At 36.3% G+C, this 17,321-nt stretch overlaps 1 protein-coding gene across 1 annotated transcript in view; it reads left to right on the forward strand.

The window, feature by feature from the left end:
* Positions 1–16,295, forward strand: part of DAOA (D-amino acid oxidase activator) — a gene marked incomplete at its 5' end in the record, with an annotated part of 49,685 nt that extends 33,390 nt beyond the window's left edge. The window contains 1 exon segment of the mRNA XM_011977238.1: positions 16,080–16,295. Coding sequence (XP_011832628.1) covers positions 16,080–16,295 — 216 coding nt within the window.
* Between the last annotated feature and the right edge of the window lie 1,026 nt (positions 16,296–17,321).

A 17,321-nucleotide genomic window follows, 5' to 3' on the forward strand; every position in this document is an offset into this window, starting at 1 on the left:
ATGTGCATTTTTTAAAATCACCCATGGTGCTTTCTTCTCTGGTCACCAAACCTCAATTTTTCTCTGGAGGAAAATATAACAATATTAATATATATACATTACACTAATTATTTATTTGGCTGTGTACATACATGTGTGTATAAATATATATATGTTCATATCCATATATCCTAGTACATAATATTTTAAAATGATTCTAGTCATTTGAAGTAAGAATTTGTTAGCCCTAGAAAGCACTAAAGATATACAAAATTATTTTTAAACTGCAAAAAGTGGTAATTCATACTTAAATGTCTTGAATATTTGAAGACAAAAATTGTCATATAAGGATCCTGCCTGTGCTCTAAAAAATGTCTATAAAGGAGTTTGGTACCTCTTGTGTAATACTGTATGCACTGCATTTTGTTACACTTATTATACAAATTGAAATGAATAATAATTTGCAGTTTTACATCCCATGAATATTTTCTGTATTCTCCAGCAGTAGTTAATATGCTAACCAACTTTACTGAAAGGCATACAGATGTGGAAGAAATCTATCTGGGGACTTTAATTATCACCTTGTCAAATTCAAATTATTATCTTGTGAGTTCATTTCCATAAAGTATCCCCTTTGCTGTTCCATGATTTAACATGTGTCTACTTTTAAAAATATCTTATTTGTAACTATCTGGAGGCTTTAATCCTTTCAAAGAAGATAGTTCCCTTTCAGACGGCGATATTTACCGTAAAGTATTTGGTCAAATACATTTTTGTAAACACTTCATTTTGGCAGAAGAAAGGTCTGTGCAATGTATCAAGTGGACTTACTATCAATAATGACCCATAAATCAGACTGAAAACTACCTTTTTAATAAATAATGTCAACCTAAAGGGGATACTAAAGTGAAGACATTATGATGAACTCTAAGCTCTAATGTGAAAGATCATCAGTGCTGCATGGTAGTTTATTTCACAAGTTAGAAGATGAGACTGGCTCCAAGAGTAAGAAAGTGGTGGGCCTGCTAATTTGTGCTGATATACATATCCCATATATGTATGGGAAATGGGAGTAGAGGCAAAATAAGTAACAAAATTGATGTATCTCTTCTCAGGTCAAAGTCAATACATTTTCGCTTGGGGTTAATTGGGGGAAAGGAAAAGTAAAGGCTAATAGAATAGAAACAAATTCATTCCCTTATTCATTTTTAAAGGGATAGAACTCAATAAAGTGATTTAATCAGAGTTTATAAAGACTTAAAAATATTTCTTTAGAATTGAAATTAAATGTTAGTACATATTTGAAATCACTGGACAACTTTTATATAAAGTTGAATAACAATGCTTTGTTTTGACTTACAGGCAATTTTAAAAGCTTTCATTTAGAAGAGTTAGTGTTATTAAGGGATACTCTCAATAATTATTAAAATGCGTTAAAGTATATCTTCAAATATTTTAATAAGCATTGCAGCTAATAACCTCTATTATCACCTGTCATGTGTTCCAACCAAAATTTACTGATGAAGGAATGAACACATGTTATGTTTGGCTAATGAGGTGGTGGCAGTGACTTAGCAGCTGAACAAATGCTCGAACTCTCAACAGATCCTCATTCAGAATGTATCTCACCTCCAGGGGTCCATCACAAGGCCGATTTCCTTAGGTAAGTCAATGTATTAAGACTAGAGTTTAATATTATTAGAGAGTAAATGTCAGGCAAATACTGTTTTACAAAGGAAAATAAAATGTCCCTTTGAACAGGGTCCCTTAGAACAAGTAGAAGAAAAGACCAAACAGACTTAAGTTAGGAAAAGGCAAATCAGTCAACAATCACATTACTATAAAGCAGACATAACCAATCTGATTATCTTCCTACAACAGAACATTGCTGCTAACACTTCCATTTCACCGGTGCTCTTTAGTGGTCCTGATTAAATATACAATTCAGAAACATATCTTGATGTTACCTATGTTTAAAGTGATAACTCAAAGTAATGGAGAAAATATTTTTTTAAATCGTCATTTTTTAAAATCATGTTAATCGATTAAAAAGCAAACCCAGTATTCTAGAGCACTCTTATGTTAAAATTACAATACTTATCTTTTCATGGTCTTTACTGGACAGAAAAAATCAATGTCTATTATTTATTACCTGCCTTTTCATGATTTTTACATTTTATAAGCTTGTTGACCTTATAGTTTCTTTCCTACGTTCTTGAGAGTTTGCCTAATTCTCTCAAATATTGGTAGATTAGTTGCTATGCATATTTTCCCCCAGCATTAATGAACTTACGAAGATAAATGAACTCCTCCTCAAGAGGAGCCACAGTTAATGTTGTCACCATGATTGCAAAAGCCACTATTCTGACTAAAAGGTCAACCAACTCCCCTACAATATTGCATATCAGCTCTTATTTCAAATTTAAAAAAAAAAAAAACACAAAAAACTGTGTTTTTCCAATTTAAAAGTAAATCAACCCCAGACCACTCTGCAACCAAATCTGTTATATTTTCCAAAAGGAATCTTTATATAAATGTTAAAGAAAACTTTCTTTTTCTTACACTTTTGTGTGTCGTGTTCTGTGTACCTTGCAAATGAAATTCCCTTTTAAAAATCCTGCTAATCTTCTTGATCCCTCTCCTCATTAATTATATCTCTTTTCCTCTATCTCAAATTTTCTAGGCCCTTATTTAGTTCCTCCATGTTTCTTTTTACATTACTGGTGGGAAAGCCATTATTCCATTGTTTTGCAACACATCAAATACAGTGAATGGACCACAGGTGGAACATCAAACAGAAAGAAGCAAAACAAAGTGAGGTCTACAATCCAAAGCTGTCTGTTGCTGAGACAGAGTTCGAATGGGTCACACCGCAATTCTTTTGCGTATAAACAATTTTTCATACTTCCTGAAATCAAAAATAACTGAAAATATTTCATGGGCATAGAAGGAACTTGAAATTATTTTTATAAGAAATAAAGCTGTATATGCATTATTAAGAGCAAAAAGGCAATTTTTAGAAAGCAGAGGGCAGGTTGAATTCACTTTTTTACACCTCAAAGGTCTAACAATGTTTTATCAGTAGTAGCAGAAGCTCAACCAATCATTGCGTTTTTTAAAATTTTTAAATTCATAATTGCCACATGGTAATTGCTTGTAGTGTGTTAAATATGCAGGGAAAAAATGTCAGTAACTATTAAATTGGAATAGATCAGTAACCTAGGACAACTTTGGAAATCGCTTCTTGTGGGAGGAGATGAAATGAGGATCAAAGTTTTACGTTGTGGAAATTTCCAGGAGCCAAGCAGGACCAAAGGGGGTGAAGGTGAAAAGTACGATTTCCTTAATTGAATTTAGTCTTGATAGGCATTCGAGATATGTATCTTCAGCTACATCAGAAACTAATAATTAGAACAAATGGGTGTGTATACAGCTGAGATAAATAAAAACAGCTGTGGCTGCATCTGAACGTGCAAAAATAATAGAGCTGTCACCTGTGACTATTTTAAATTAAAGCTTTGCTAAATGCAGCCCTTTGTAATTCCCAGCCAAGTGGTACTTTGAGGGCACATGTTGGAGGACAGCAGTGAAGTGCTGAATCCACATTCAGGGCAGTCTTAACTTGCAGTTTGCCCCCCATTTCCACTGCTCTTGTGGTGTACAGAGAACCATTGATTTCAGCCAAATGACAAGCAATCATGCATAAAAAACTAGTAGCAGCAGCACCCGTGGAGTAATTCCTGCTAATTCTTTCCCCAGGCTTCTTTCTGTAAGGAAACCATTGATTTTGTCTTGTTTTGGTAGGTTTTCCAAACTGATCTCTTAAAAATGAAAAAAAAAAAGTTTATATTCTAGACTACCGAGGAGAAGGGGCCCAAATTAAAGTGCATGAAAGTAGGTGGAACTAATCAAACTTCAAGTTTTCCAGGCAAAAATATTGCCTTGGGTTTTGTTTTGTTTAAGGGGATTTAGGGCCAATGGAGGATAGAAAAAAATGCAAATTTTTTTATATCTAAGTTATGGACTAAGAATGATATTAAATTAAGTGAATGATGAAAAGACTAAATATAACTAATCCTAATTTTATATGAGTTTAAATTAAGTGTATGGTGATAAAACCTCTAGGTAAATATAACCCTTTGTAGTTTTACATTTGCTTTAAAGAAACAAGTTTAAAGCAAATATTCTGGGGCAATTCAGTATTTGTGCAGTTCTGCAGTAGCCTGATAAAGGACACTTACAAAAAAAAACTAGGCTCTGGTGCAAAAGCAAAACTAAAATATTAACTGAGAAAAACAATATCTTCATCCATATGTGCCATGGGATATGAATACATGTTTTGATTTTTAAAATTGAAAAGGAGATTTGAGTCTTGCAGTTTGTCACGATTTCTTGACATCTCCTCCTTGCACCCATGTTAGAAGTGCCACGAGAGTGCTTTAGGCAGTAAACGTGGTTGGGTTCCCTCAGGAAAGGAAGAGCACAGAATAGACCAATGTCAGATAGAAACTGGCTAGTGACAGGTAGAGAGAACAGGCCATTAAAATGCTATAGAATTCACAATATTTCTCCCTCATCTATAATTCAGACATTTGCTTTGACCATTGACATAACTTATTGAGTGATTACTATATACCAGGCATTATAAGAAATTTCTTGTTTATTAAATTCTCACAATAATCTTATTTAAATGGGTACGATTATTTTACTCACTGTACAAAGAAATCAAACTACAGAGACATCACATAACTTAATTATAGCACAGCTGTTAAGTGGCAGAACTTGGGATTAAAAGCCCCAGGTAAAACTAACTCATGCTACCACATGTAAACACTAAAACAGCAGTTTTCAAAGTGTAGTACCTGGACCAGAAGCTTCAGCATCACCTGGGAACTTTCTAGAAATGGAAATTCTGGGACCCACCCCCAAATCTATGGAGTTAGAAACTCTGAGGGAGAACCTAGGAAATCCTATAAGGGATTATGTTTAAGACTTCACCCTAGACTGCATTGGCACCAATCACAGTGCAAGAAAACTGTTTAATTTAAAAGTATTCACTTGGCCAGGTAAATGGCTCCACATTAAATGACATGCCAAGCAGATTGGGACTATGTACCAATTCGTGTGATTCTTATTCCAGTGAATTAATCGTCATTCCTTTGTAGGGACATAGAGCATTAGAAAGAAAAGAAGGTGGCCCTTCAGAGAATACCAATAACAAACACCAAAAAATTCAGAAATATATATTTGGAAATACAATTTATTTTCTGAGCTTCCATTATACTAGATTAGTCATATACTTCAGAATATTTATGAGTCCTCTCTGTCTCTCTCCTTTTATCTGCCTTTACTTTTCTCGCAACTTCTGGAACATAGTCCATCAGTGAACGATGGATGCCATGATTTGCTGTAACTCAAATGTGATCGAGCCTTGAAAGGCTCAACTGAGCAAAAGCAGGAAACCCTGAAGTTGGCAAAAGTCCCTATAAGCAGACAGACGTGGGTTTCAATCCAGAATTCACCTTAGCATCATGAACCTCAATGAGTTGGAGTCGATGGACATAGGTAACAGTGTATAGAACACTAGAACTGCCAAGCAAATTTTAATTCTCGATACCAAATTTACACATCGTCATAATATTAACTCTAAAAACACCGAAGATCAGGAAACACATGCGAGGCTCCTTATACACAGTGTTGTAAATCCTGCTAGGTACTTAATTCAGTGCATATAGTATTAGTTATTAAATGATGCACAAATATTCGGCAAGATTAATGTTTCCAAGTTTTCCCAGTTGTCCACTGGGATGAGATTTAAGTCCAATTCTATTTAATTTCAAATATTCTGTTGCTCTGCCGTTAAGAGATACGATCATCATTTGGCCTCTCCTTGGGCCTGTCAGTGAGTAACCATTCACGGGCTGTCAAGTTGGCTGGTTTAACCTGTGAAATTGTTTCAACCGCTAAGATTAGGAAGAGAGATGCGTTTGAAATAATACCCAAGTTCTAATGATGGCTGTAGCTAAGAGTTCATCTTCTAATTAACCTCTCTAATTTGGTTAATATGAGAAATTAGACTTCTGGAGATTAGTTTTTAAAACTGTGTTTAAAATACATAAATGATCTTTCAAAGGCAAAGTTCAAAATGGAAAAATAAATTATAACCTTCAGGATTGATTTTTAGATAATTTATACCGATCACTACTGAAAAGGCAAGAGTCAATATGACATTAAATGTTATGTACATGAATGGATAGGACACAACTTTGAATGTGATCAACTTAAAAGCATTGTAAACAAGGTGTATAATTATTTTGATGTCTTTAGAGCAATAACAAAATAACTGTCTACAACATATGAGTTCCTTTGGTAGTTTTCTTGAAGGACTATGACTATATCAGTTTTTTTAATAGATTTTCTCTTCTTTTCAATGGAGACATCGTATTAGTCAGGGTTCTCTAGAGGGACGGAACTAATAGGATGTATATATAAAGGAAAGTTTATTAAGTGTTAACTCACATGATCACAGGACCCCACAATAGGGCATCTGCAAGCTGAGGAGCAAGGAAGCCAGTCTGAGTCCCGAAACGGAAGAATCTTGAGTCTGATATTCAAGGGCAGGAAGCATCCAGCATGGGAGAAAGACCCAGGCTGGAAGGCTAAGCCAGTCTAGTCTTTTCACTGATGAAAGAAAAACTTCAGCTGAATTAATTTAAAGGAGTTTAATTGAGAAATGAATGATTCGCGAAATCAGGCAGCCCCCAGAATCACAGTAGATTCACAGAGACTCTAGGGGTGCCTCGTGATCAGAATAAATGTATAAACAAAAAAGATAAAGTGACCTACAGGAATCAGAAGTGAGGTACATTAAACAGTGAGATTGGTTCCAGCTCAGCGTTTGCCTTGTTTGAACGCAGTTTGAACAAAAGCAGTCCATGAGTGGTTGAATCCTGCTGGAATTGGCAACATTCAATCACTGTTAGAGTGCATATTATTAAGTTAGGTTTTAAATTTTGTCTGACTATTAAGCTAGGTTACAGTTCATCCACAAGGACTCAAATACAGAAGTACGGAGTCCTTCTCAGGCCATATTTAGTGTGCTTTGCCATTGTGATTTTCTGCCTGCTTTATATCCTGGCTGAGCTGGTAGCTGATTTAGGTGGTGTCCACCCAGATAAAAGGTGTGTCTGCCTTTTCAGCTCACTGACTCAAATCTCCTTTGACAACACCTTCAAAGACACAACAGCATCAATACTTTGCATCCTTCAATCCAATCAAGTGGCCACTCAGTATCATCCACCACAGGCATATTTTGGAAAAAATATATTTAAATAATACTAACGTATTAAAAATAGTAATATAGAACTCTCCTGTAAAATAGTAAACAGCACAGACCACTATTGAGAAGAAGTGAGTTAAAGGTCTAAGCTTAAGTCTGGCTCTACCACTCACAAATTAGATTTCCTTATAACTTCTCAGTTCCCACATCTGTAAAATGGTGAAGAACAATTTAGCTCATGGCTTAACTTAAAACAGGTGTTCCCAAACATTACCATTCATAAAACTCACCAGAGGCAATTTTAAAATGTTAATGCCAGATTACACCCTAAACCAATCAAAACAGAATCTCTGTGGATGGGATCCAAACATCAGTATTTATTAAATCTCCTGTTTCTCAAACTTGAGTACATGGTAGAATATCCTGAGAATTTACTAAAGCCTATATCCCATAACAATATTTTAAGAACACTAATTAGAACAGTGTTTCTAAAGCTTTAAGGTGCATGAGAATAGCTCGGGAATTTTGGAAACAGCAGATTCTGACTCAGCAGGTCTGGGTGGGCCTGAGAGGTGTATTTGTAACCAGCATCCAGGGGAGGCTGATGCTGCCGGTTCACAGATCACACAGCTAAGCATCCAGGGCTTAGACCTCCAGCACAGCCGTCCAGCTGGTGGCAGGTGCATAGAAATAAGGACCCACTCATCCTTAATTGACCTCCTTCCGTCACACTCTCCGTGTGTGCTGTGCCAGCATTATCACCTTCTATCTGTTTCATCATAAGAAATTTGGAAAACCCTGGTTTAGATGCTTAAGTGTACAAAATACCTAAGAGGAGTACCAGTACATAGTGGTTGTTCAATAAAGTTCATTGACATACATTGACAAGTGTTTGTCTTCAAACGAGAACTGTAATAATCCCCTAATTCTTTTCAACCCTGGACCTGGTACAGCCCCAGCTTGCCTTCCCCTACTCCAATCACTTTCACACTTAGTGTGTAGTTTTGTTTGTTTGTTTGTTTTTTGTTTGTTTGTTTTGGAACAACACAGGGCAGGAGGAGGGGAGGAACTTTGTTTTTCTTCACTGTTCTTATAAAAGGTGTGATGCTGGGAGTTCTGAGGATATAGAGGCTATCTGGTAATATCCCCAACTTATTTTATTTATTAAAACCTCTCTTAACAAGAGATTTTCTATAACCAGTAAAAACTCCCAAATAAAGCCTCAGAGTTCCAACTGCAATAGTAGTTCCCAGTGAGGAGTGTAAATTCTGACACTTCCCAGAGGATTTCAGAATTGGAAAGGGATAACTCTAATAATCATGAGATTGCTGATGATAGCTTTACCATGAAGCAGCTCTGTGTCTTGAGATAAATTATATAATTTGTTGAGTTCTCAGTTATCCCATTTGCAAAGTGAAAGTAATAATATCTTCCCTGAATATTTCATAAGAAGAGAATGGAGAAAAAAATAGCTATACAGAGTCTGAAAACTAACAATAAATTGCCATTTTTATAATGTATACTATTTAAATTTAAATCAGCATGACATTTAAATTGATTTCTTCTTGTTACTAAGTATAGCGCTAGGATTATTCTGCATTGAAACGAGTTCCAAAATAAATAAAGGTTGTATTTTAGGATATTTCTCACCCACAATTCTAAGCAGTATCTTTGAATTTAAGTTTTTGTGATTAACTGTTGCTCATCCTAAATAATAACCATTATTGAGTGATTCAACAGAATGCTCCTTTCTTAACATAAACTATCCTTGATAATTCTTGAGCATTTGAGTGTCTTGCATTCAAACTGCAAGACATAGGCAGCCATTCCTGTTTAAAACAGAGTTAAACATACTGAGTTCTTTACTGAAAGGACAAAAAGAAAACAAATTATCAGAAAATTCCTAATTTTAATGTAGATGGTAAAAGTTAATTTTATAATAATTAACCTGATCCATTAAATTCTTACTCTTTTGCGAAGTAGCACACATGCAATTTCTTTATTTCCTTGTATTGAAATCTTTTTATATTACTACATCTTTCCAAGTTGAAATAGTTTGGCCAAAGGATCTCACCCACGATAAAGCATTTCTTTTAATGTTGCAATGACTGCATTCTAGCATTTTTCTCTTTTTTATACCACACTTTACTCTTCTTATCTCTGAAGTGCCTATTCAACAACTGTGCACACACTATGGCTTCAACAATATGCCATTTTGGGGAGTTTCTGGTGGCTTATAATTTTGATCAACTAAAGCAAATCTCTCTCAATTTTTTTAAAGAGCAAATGTTTTTCCCAGTAAAAATCCCACTGTCTATTTCTATGAGCGTTATTATTTTAGATACTTCACATAAGTGAAATCACGCAATATGTGTCCTTTTGTAACTGGCTTATTTTATTTAGCATAATGTTCTCCAGGTTTATTATTCTGTTGCAGAGGTGAGGGGAGGGAGAAATGGCAAGCTGCTGTTCAACAGTAACGGTACAGAGTTTTATTATGGAAGAGGAATAAGCTCCTGAAGTCTGCTGTGCAACACTGCACCTATAGTTAACAACACAACAGTGCGCATGTAAAAATGTGCTAACAGGATAGATCTCACATTAAGTGGTCTTACCACAATAATATTAACAATAATCATCTTTCTGTTGAAACTTCTCTGATTCATAATGGCTCTCTGAAAGTAGACTTAACTGGAAAATAAACACAACTGACAATTCTCAGGAGACCTGCCTCTAGAGACTCAGTTAACACAGCTGGGAAATATTTGAATGATGTATCATCAGATGCACATCATCAAATATAGTATAGAAACCGCCTCTCAAGCAAAGCATATCAGAGATAAGTGATGGCTCAAATTCCCAGGAATATGGAAGAGACAGGAGAATACATCTAATATATTTCCCAAACTCACTTCTTTTCCTAAGAAATAATCTCCTTTGGGATGGGTGATTACAGTGCTTCTTCAGCTCTCAGATGTGGCACTTCTTACTTCCATCTGAACCTATGCATACATTTATTACATAAATTGAGAAAACCTGAGATATAACACAGTAATTTCCCGCATCAAAACCCACTACCTCCCACTGTGGATGCCCCCATAAAGAGAGCCCTGAATGCACCCCTGGCTCTGTTAATTAGCAGCCTCTGCAGCTGGCAATGCCAGGAAATAAGGACAGTCAAGCATCCGGTACCAGCAACTTCCAGACGGCCGTGCCGGGCCTTGTTCCCTAGAAGCTGTTCTGGTACCCTCACTGTTCTGAAGTTTGAATGGTGCCTGGTTCATGTTCTTGGTTTTCTAGTCTCTCCGCCCATCTGCAGATCCCGGAAGATAAATGAACTCCCAACATCCTTTCAATAAAATCCCTTCTCACTAGCCAGTGATACTTCTTTATGTTTGTAACTAAGAATCCACTTTCATAGAACTAAAGTCATTTCTTAACAAACTACACCAGGGAAGGGGGCAAGGGGCCATCAGCTTTCATCTTGGTGTCCTTAAGCAGGAGTAAAATTCAAATCAAAGTATTACATTTCAAAAATGTGAGAAACAAAATTTCTGCACCCCAGCAAGGTCCCACATAGGTGGCAGTTCTGTCTCTGATTCCTCTTCCCATGCTGTTTCAGACAGAATATCTGGCACATAGTAATAGATCATTAAATGTGAGCAAGGATGATTTGCAAACCATCTACAATTTTGCAGAGTTATACCTGATACAGTAGCTTCCAGTGAAGGCTGTAATCCTGACACTCTAATTATACACCTTTTTATTTTTTCCCAACCTAATCTCCCACAATTACAATTCTTGCGTGTTGGATAAAGATTTGAATTTACATTTCAGATATCAATGTCTTTTTTTTTTTTCCTTAATACTGGATGTGTTGATTGAAGAGCTAAGGTTGCTCTACTTGGCTCTATTTTCTATTGACAATTAGTACCTGGCAGAAATAGCAGAGCATGGTCGTTCCATCCCCACAGAAATAAATGTGTGTAATTACAACAAAACAAGAATGCTGTTCATAAAGCTAAATAGTAACTAAAACAATAAAAATGCATGCCTTTCAGCTAGTCGAGGGATGGATAACATAAGAAGCTATTGTAAAGCGCTTTTGAAATATAAAGTTGAAGGGAATGTTTAAATAATTTCACTTGCATGACTTAGATTCCAGGGGGAAATTTTTGTTTCAATAATTTCAGGAACTTCCTGCAGCTTCTTTTAACCACGTCACATTAACATAGGTAGCAAGTGGTTAATTCCTAACCCCCTAATGACATTTCTTTTTCTAGAATTCCAAATTTCCATTTCCAATAATAAAACTATTAGCAAGTGATGTTTCAATGTGCAAACTTTCCTTTATTTTCAGGTTCCTAATATATTGGGCTTCTCTTAAAAGCTAACCTGGAAGGTGACAATTTTCAAAGAGATCTGCACAGAAAGGTCCAATCCTTTTCAAGTTTCTCTCTTTTAGTAGTTTCCCAGTGGTCAGAGAGATAACTACTCTGTCAGAAGCAAAGTTGTGGGAGCACGAGGCTGGAGCAAAGGGCACCCAGGTATTTTATCTCATGCTCCGAGCTCCGCTTATGTGGGAGGAGAGGATGCTGACCCACTAAGCTGGTGGTATTTGACTTCCTGCATCACCAGTTCTTCTTTCTCATACAAGCTGTTAGAAAATAAAGACATAGTGCTATGTTTAATGCATATTAAAGATTTATCCATTTATGTAACAGTGCAAAGTTTTTTTTTTCTGTCCCTTTATGGTTCATTTATTTAGCTTAATGTCTTCATTTGCAGAAAAAATGCAGAAATGTGTATTTAACCACAGAAAAGATTAAAGTCAAAACTTAAATTAAAAATGTAATTTTTTGATAATCTGTTTTATTGTTAAAAGTACCCTCAGTGTTCCTGTATGTGTAGGGATAATTATGCATGGTACAACGCTGTGTGTGGACACCCTGTAGTCTCAATTAAATATTTGAACTACTTAATGAAAGGCAATAGGATTTTTGCAGTTAGTAATTATAACCATAAGCTGGAATCGAAAGTCTCTATTCACCCTCAGACTGCTTAGTAAGTCAGAAGATAAAATGGTTGTGGCTATCATGTCTTTAAAAGAATTTTTCATGATCACAGAATAATTGTAGCATGACAAAAATTTCCTACAGTTGTTTCAGGAAAGGCATGAAAAGCTGTTTTTTCTTCCTTTGTCCATTTCCTTAGTACTGCAGCAAGATATTATTTGAGAGTTTGGAATTATCAATAGAATAAATTATTTTATTATTTGATATAAAATTAAAAGCCCTTCTTTTGCAGTTATCCACTGGCTTTTAATATTTTTAAAGTGGCATACTAATAGATAGGTTGGATTTTTTTTCATAGAAAATAAAACAATAAAGATAATGTTTAAAGTAAGCTTAAGCTTAAATTCCAGATTAAGGTTCTTGGAAATTAAGGAAAAATGAGTGAACAGTAAATTTTTATATCTTTTGTCTTCATAGTTAATGATACTACAAATTCATAGTACATCATCCTTATATTTGAGAAAGCAAAAATAAGTACTTTAAAATAGGGTATAAACAGCAATTATTTTTATTAATAAGATGTAGTTGCTCACAAAATCTCATAGAATTTTATGGTTTGAAGCACACTTCAAGTATACATGGTCCAGTCCCATAACCCATGGCTGAAACTCTTTGAAGCTAATCACAGAATAAAACGTTGCTTCCCAAAACTTCCACAAACAGAAAAGAAAATCAAAAATAGTAGAAGTTTGGAGAAACAAATCTTCTAATATCCAATTAGCTGTTTAATTAGTATAGCCTTTAAACTCTTTTTTGATTTACAATTATCTTTTTTATCATAAGGCAGAAGTCTCTGAACTCATCCAAATGACTCTATCATTTTGATAACTGAATAAAGAATGGCTCTGGCCAAACATTTGACTTGATAGATCTGTGTAAACAATACAGAATAATCACGATGCTAATTTTTTATGCTAACACTTTATCACTTCTGTTGTTTGGTAAGTTTATACTTGAACTTCATATTTCTTAGAAAAAATGTTTCTTTTTAATTTTTCTAGGAATCTAGGTATCTTTTTAATATTCCTAATCAATTCAGAACATATGCACATGTATTTATTCTATCACTCTAATCAATTCCCACTCTTGAACTTACAGCCTTGAACAACCTTTTGTTATGTGTGCCTTATTTTCTCAGTTATTAATCTACTGGATTCCGTTAGCAAGATTTTCCCACGAACCACGTCTATTACACATTTTCTGTGAGTCCTTGTATACACAACAAAAATTCAAATGATTATATTGTGATCCAGGAGATTAAAAAAGAATAAAACCAAAAAGCAGAGAAATAAATTAAAATAAGAGACCAAGTGGTGTAGTAGAAAAACTCTAAACTAGACGTTGGAGCATGACCCGTCTTCAGGAATCAAGTCCCTAGAGCCAAAAGGAGGAGAGCAGGGTCCCCCAGTCATCTAGGAAAAATATAGTCTGGAGTGACCTGTGCTCCTCAAGAGGATGTGAAATGACCTCTCCTTGTCCCATGCGCCTTTTGAATATTCTTTTTTGTTTGTTTTTGTTTTGAGACAGAGTCTCGCTCTGTTGCCCAGGCTGGAGTGCAGTGGCGCAATCTTGGCTCACTGCAACCTCCGCCTCCCAGGTTCAAGCAATTCTCCTGCTTCAGCCTCCCTAGTAGCTGGGATTACAGGTGCCTGCCACAACTCCTAGCTTTTTTTTTTTTTTTTTTTTTTGTATTTTTAGTAGACACGAAGTTTCACCATGTTGGCTGGGCTGGTCTTGAACTCCTGACCTCAGATGATCCACCTGCCTCAGCCTCCCAAAGTCTTGGGATTACAAGTGTGAGCCACTGCGCCCGGGACCTTTTGAATATTCTTAAGGGTAATATTATAGAGCTGGATTTACCATGGACTGGTTAATTTTGGGCAAATCCCTTAAATGAGACAGAAGAATCTCTCTCCAATTCTGATGTCAGAATGCTAATGTCTGTCAACCCTACCTCTTAGGATTATTATGAGAAACATATAACATGACTTTGGTGAAATTTTCTTGTGAGCTATTCATGCACTCTATGTGCAAAGAATCATTAATAATAACTGTCCAATAAGAGAGCTTTAGGTCTAACCTTCCATTAATTTAATGGAAATATGGGATATTAAAATATAAGTGAAAGATGACTTATTTCCTTCAAGTTTCAGATAAATGTGAATGCATTCCAGATTGAATGGTTTATTTCACAAAGAGAATAAACCTCATGTCAAGCTTTGTGTGCAATCAAATTTCAATGAAACATACTTCTCTACAGTGGATGAATACATTTTTAAAGCTTAGTGAGATGCAACTTACAATAACTACAACTCTTTATTATAGAAACAGCTAAAACCCAATAATAAACATTTATATATTTAGTAAGAACATCATAGTAACTTAAAAATAAAATCAGGGAAAAGATGGATCTAGCATGGTAAATGTAGAAACAGGAATAGAATTACCTGCCAATGAAACAAACATGGAGAATAAATAAAAGATTTCAGGCAAAGTAGACAGGACAATAGGAGCCCTGTCCAGTTTCCAGCCAAAGAAATGACCTGGTCTAATAGGATTTGATATACCTCAGTGAGACGCCCTTGCCTTTAATTTCTTCATTTCCTGCCCTCTCCCCATCCCCAAGGTACAAAGTGTGTTCCGTCACTTAAAGTGGCTGGAGCTGGCTTATTTTTATTTAGCTTTCATTATTTGCAAAGCATTCTTTTTTATAGTAAGGCTAGAGGGCATTCAGTAAAATTAATGTATTTCCAAAAGTATCATTTAATCAAATTTTAATATTGGACTATTTATAAACTTCTTTATTAAAGTAAAATAACAATGTTCTTAATGTTTATGTAGCCTGGAAGATGAGCAAAGATAAAATCAGAAATCAACTTTCCTACCTCCCCACAACCGATTGCCTCCTTAAAACCACCCCCACTTTGAGGGGCAAACCCCTGTTACTTAGTGAAATATAGAGCAATTCTCAGAATGTATCCATTCACTCCCAGGTCACAAGATGTCCTCTAATCACCTTTCCTCTCGAGAATTGTCTCCTTTACCAGTTGCAATTCTGTGTACTCCATAAAAATCAAAAAAATCAAGATGCCAACCTGTGATCCAAGTTCTCTTCACAAGTTTGGGTCCACTTTAATGAGCAAGTCCCTTATAGTGAACTTTCTTCCTATTTCCAGGCATGAGGCTTCCATTGCTTCATCATACACCCATGAAACACTATGACTCATGGAGGACTGAAGTGAGAGGTATTACAGACAAAGGCAGAGCTCGGCACTAATAAAGTTATTGACATGCCCCCTTGTAAACTGTTGTGTGATTCCTTTGAAAGTAATAGGAGGTTGGGTGCTGAATTCTTCAGGGCATCCTTGGGGGTTAAGATCCCTGCCCATGAATGGTTATCCGTCATGTGCAGTTTTCCCAGGTAGAATGAATCCCTCAGCCTCAGCTGTTCTCCTGAGGCTGGTCTCTCCAGCTGGGATCTGGGTGATGCACTTCCAGCTGCTTCCTGCAGAGATAGCCTCATTGGCCAGGGCCTTCTTTGACAAGATCTAAGATAATCCCAGGCTAAGCTTTGTCTCACAATGCCCACCACAGAGTGATAAGAAAGATGCAATCTGGCCTACTATCGGGGGAATACAATTATTTCCAGGCTGTAGCCTTCTTTGGTTTTGCTCTGGGCCTCTTCACAAGCCTCTCATCCTTTAACGATTTTCTGGAATAAATCTGACACTTGTTTGTCCCTGTAGGTCCACGGATGCACACTGAGTTCTCTGTCAGGGAAGGGGAAGAAGATGAGCACTCAGCATCCATCCAATCTCTCCAACGGGAGACCGCAGCTCTTCCCTCATACCCTTCAGGGGGATGCTGAGCCTAAGGCCAGGAAACCATTTTGGACACTGCTTTGCAAGTCCTGCAAAGCAAGTCTGTGCCTCCCTTTGGAATGTGGAGTGGTTGGTACCTGATGTATATCCCCATAAAGTTACTCAAAAAGAGCGCTGTTGTAGACACTTAATCTAGTTATAAAGAGTATAAGCAAATCTGTGGGATTCACTTTATTTTTTTATTTTTATTTTACTTATTTATTTTGAGATGGATTCTTGCTTTGTTGTCCAGGGTGAAGTGCAGTGGCATGATCTAGGCTCACTGCAACCTCCATCTCCAAGTTTCAAGTGATTCTGCTGCCTCAGCCTCCCCAGTACCTGGTATTACAGGTGCCCGCCACCACACCCACCTAATTTTTGTATTTTTAGTAGAGACAGTTTCGTCATGTTGCCCAGGCTGGTCTCAAACTCCTGATCTCAGGTGATCCACCCACCTCGGCCTCCCAAAGTGCTGTGAATACAGGTGTGAGCTGCCGTGCCTGGCCTTCACTTTAAACTTTTAATGTTTTACTCTTTCATATTCAGTATCTAAAGTTATCCAATTTTCTGATAAGATGAGCAAAAACCACAATAGAAACAAAGAAAACCACAGTTAAAAAACGACATGGTCAAGCTGATCTTACCACAGTGGCATTTATATTTAGTTGGTGTTATGAATTGAATTGTGCCCACTTCCTTCCTTTCTCCTAATCCTAGGAATATGACCTTATTTGAAAATGGGGTATTTGCAGATGCAATCAGGTTATAATGAGATCATACTTAATTAGGGTGAGTTCATACAGCTGATGTCCTTATTAGAAGAAAAAGCAGACACTGGATGAAGACACTGGACACAGACACAGTGGACAACACCTTGTGGAGCACAGAGATTGAAGTGATGCATCTACAAGTCAAGGGTTGCCAGCAATGCCCTAAAGCTAAGGCAGGAGCACAGAAGAGACCATGCCAACACATTGACTCCAGAGTTCGAGTTTCCAGAACTTTGAGAGAACAAATTTCTGTGGTACTTTACCAAACTCATGCACTTAAGAGGGAGGGATGATAGGGAAAATGTTTTGCTTGAGATCAAAGTCCAGGGGTTTACACGTATTCCTACATAGTATCATT

The sequence above is a fragment of the Mandrillus leucophaeus genome, unplaced genomic scaffold, assembly GCF_000951045.1.
Source record: "Mandrillus leucophaeus isolate KB7577 unplaced genomic scaffold, Mleu.le_1.0 Scaffold175, whole genome shotgun sequence".
In the NCBI taxonomy this organism is placed as follows: domain Eukaryota; kingdom Metazoa; phylum Chordata; class Mammalia; order Primates; family Cercopithecidae; genus Mandrillus; species Mandrillus leucophaeus.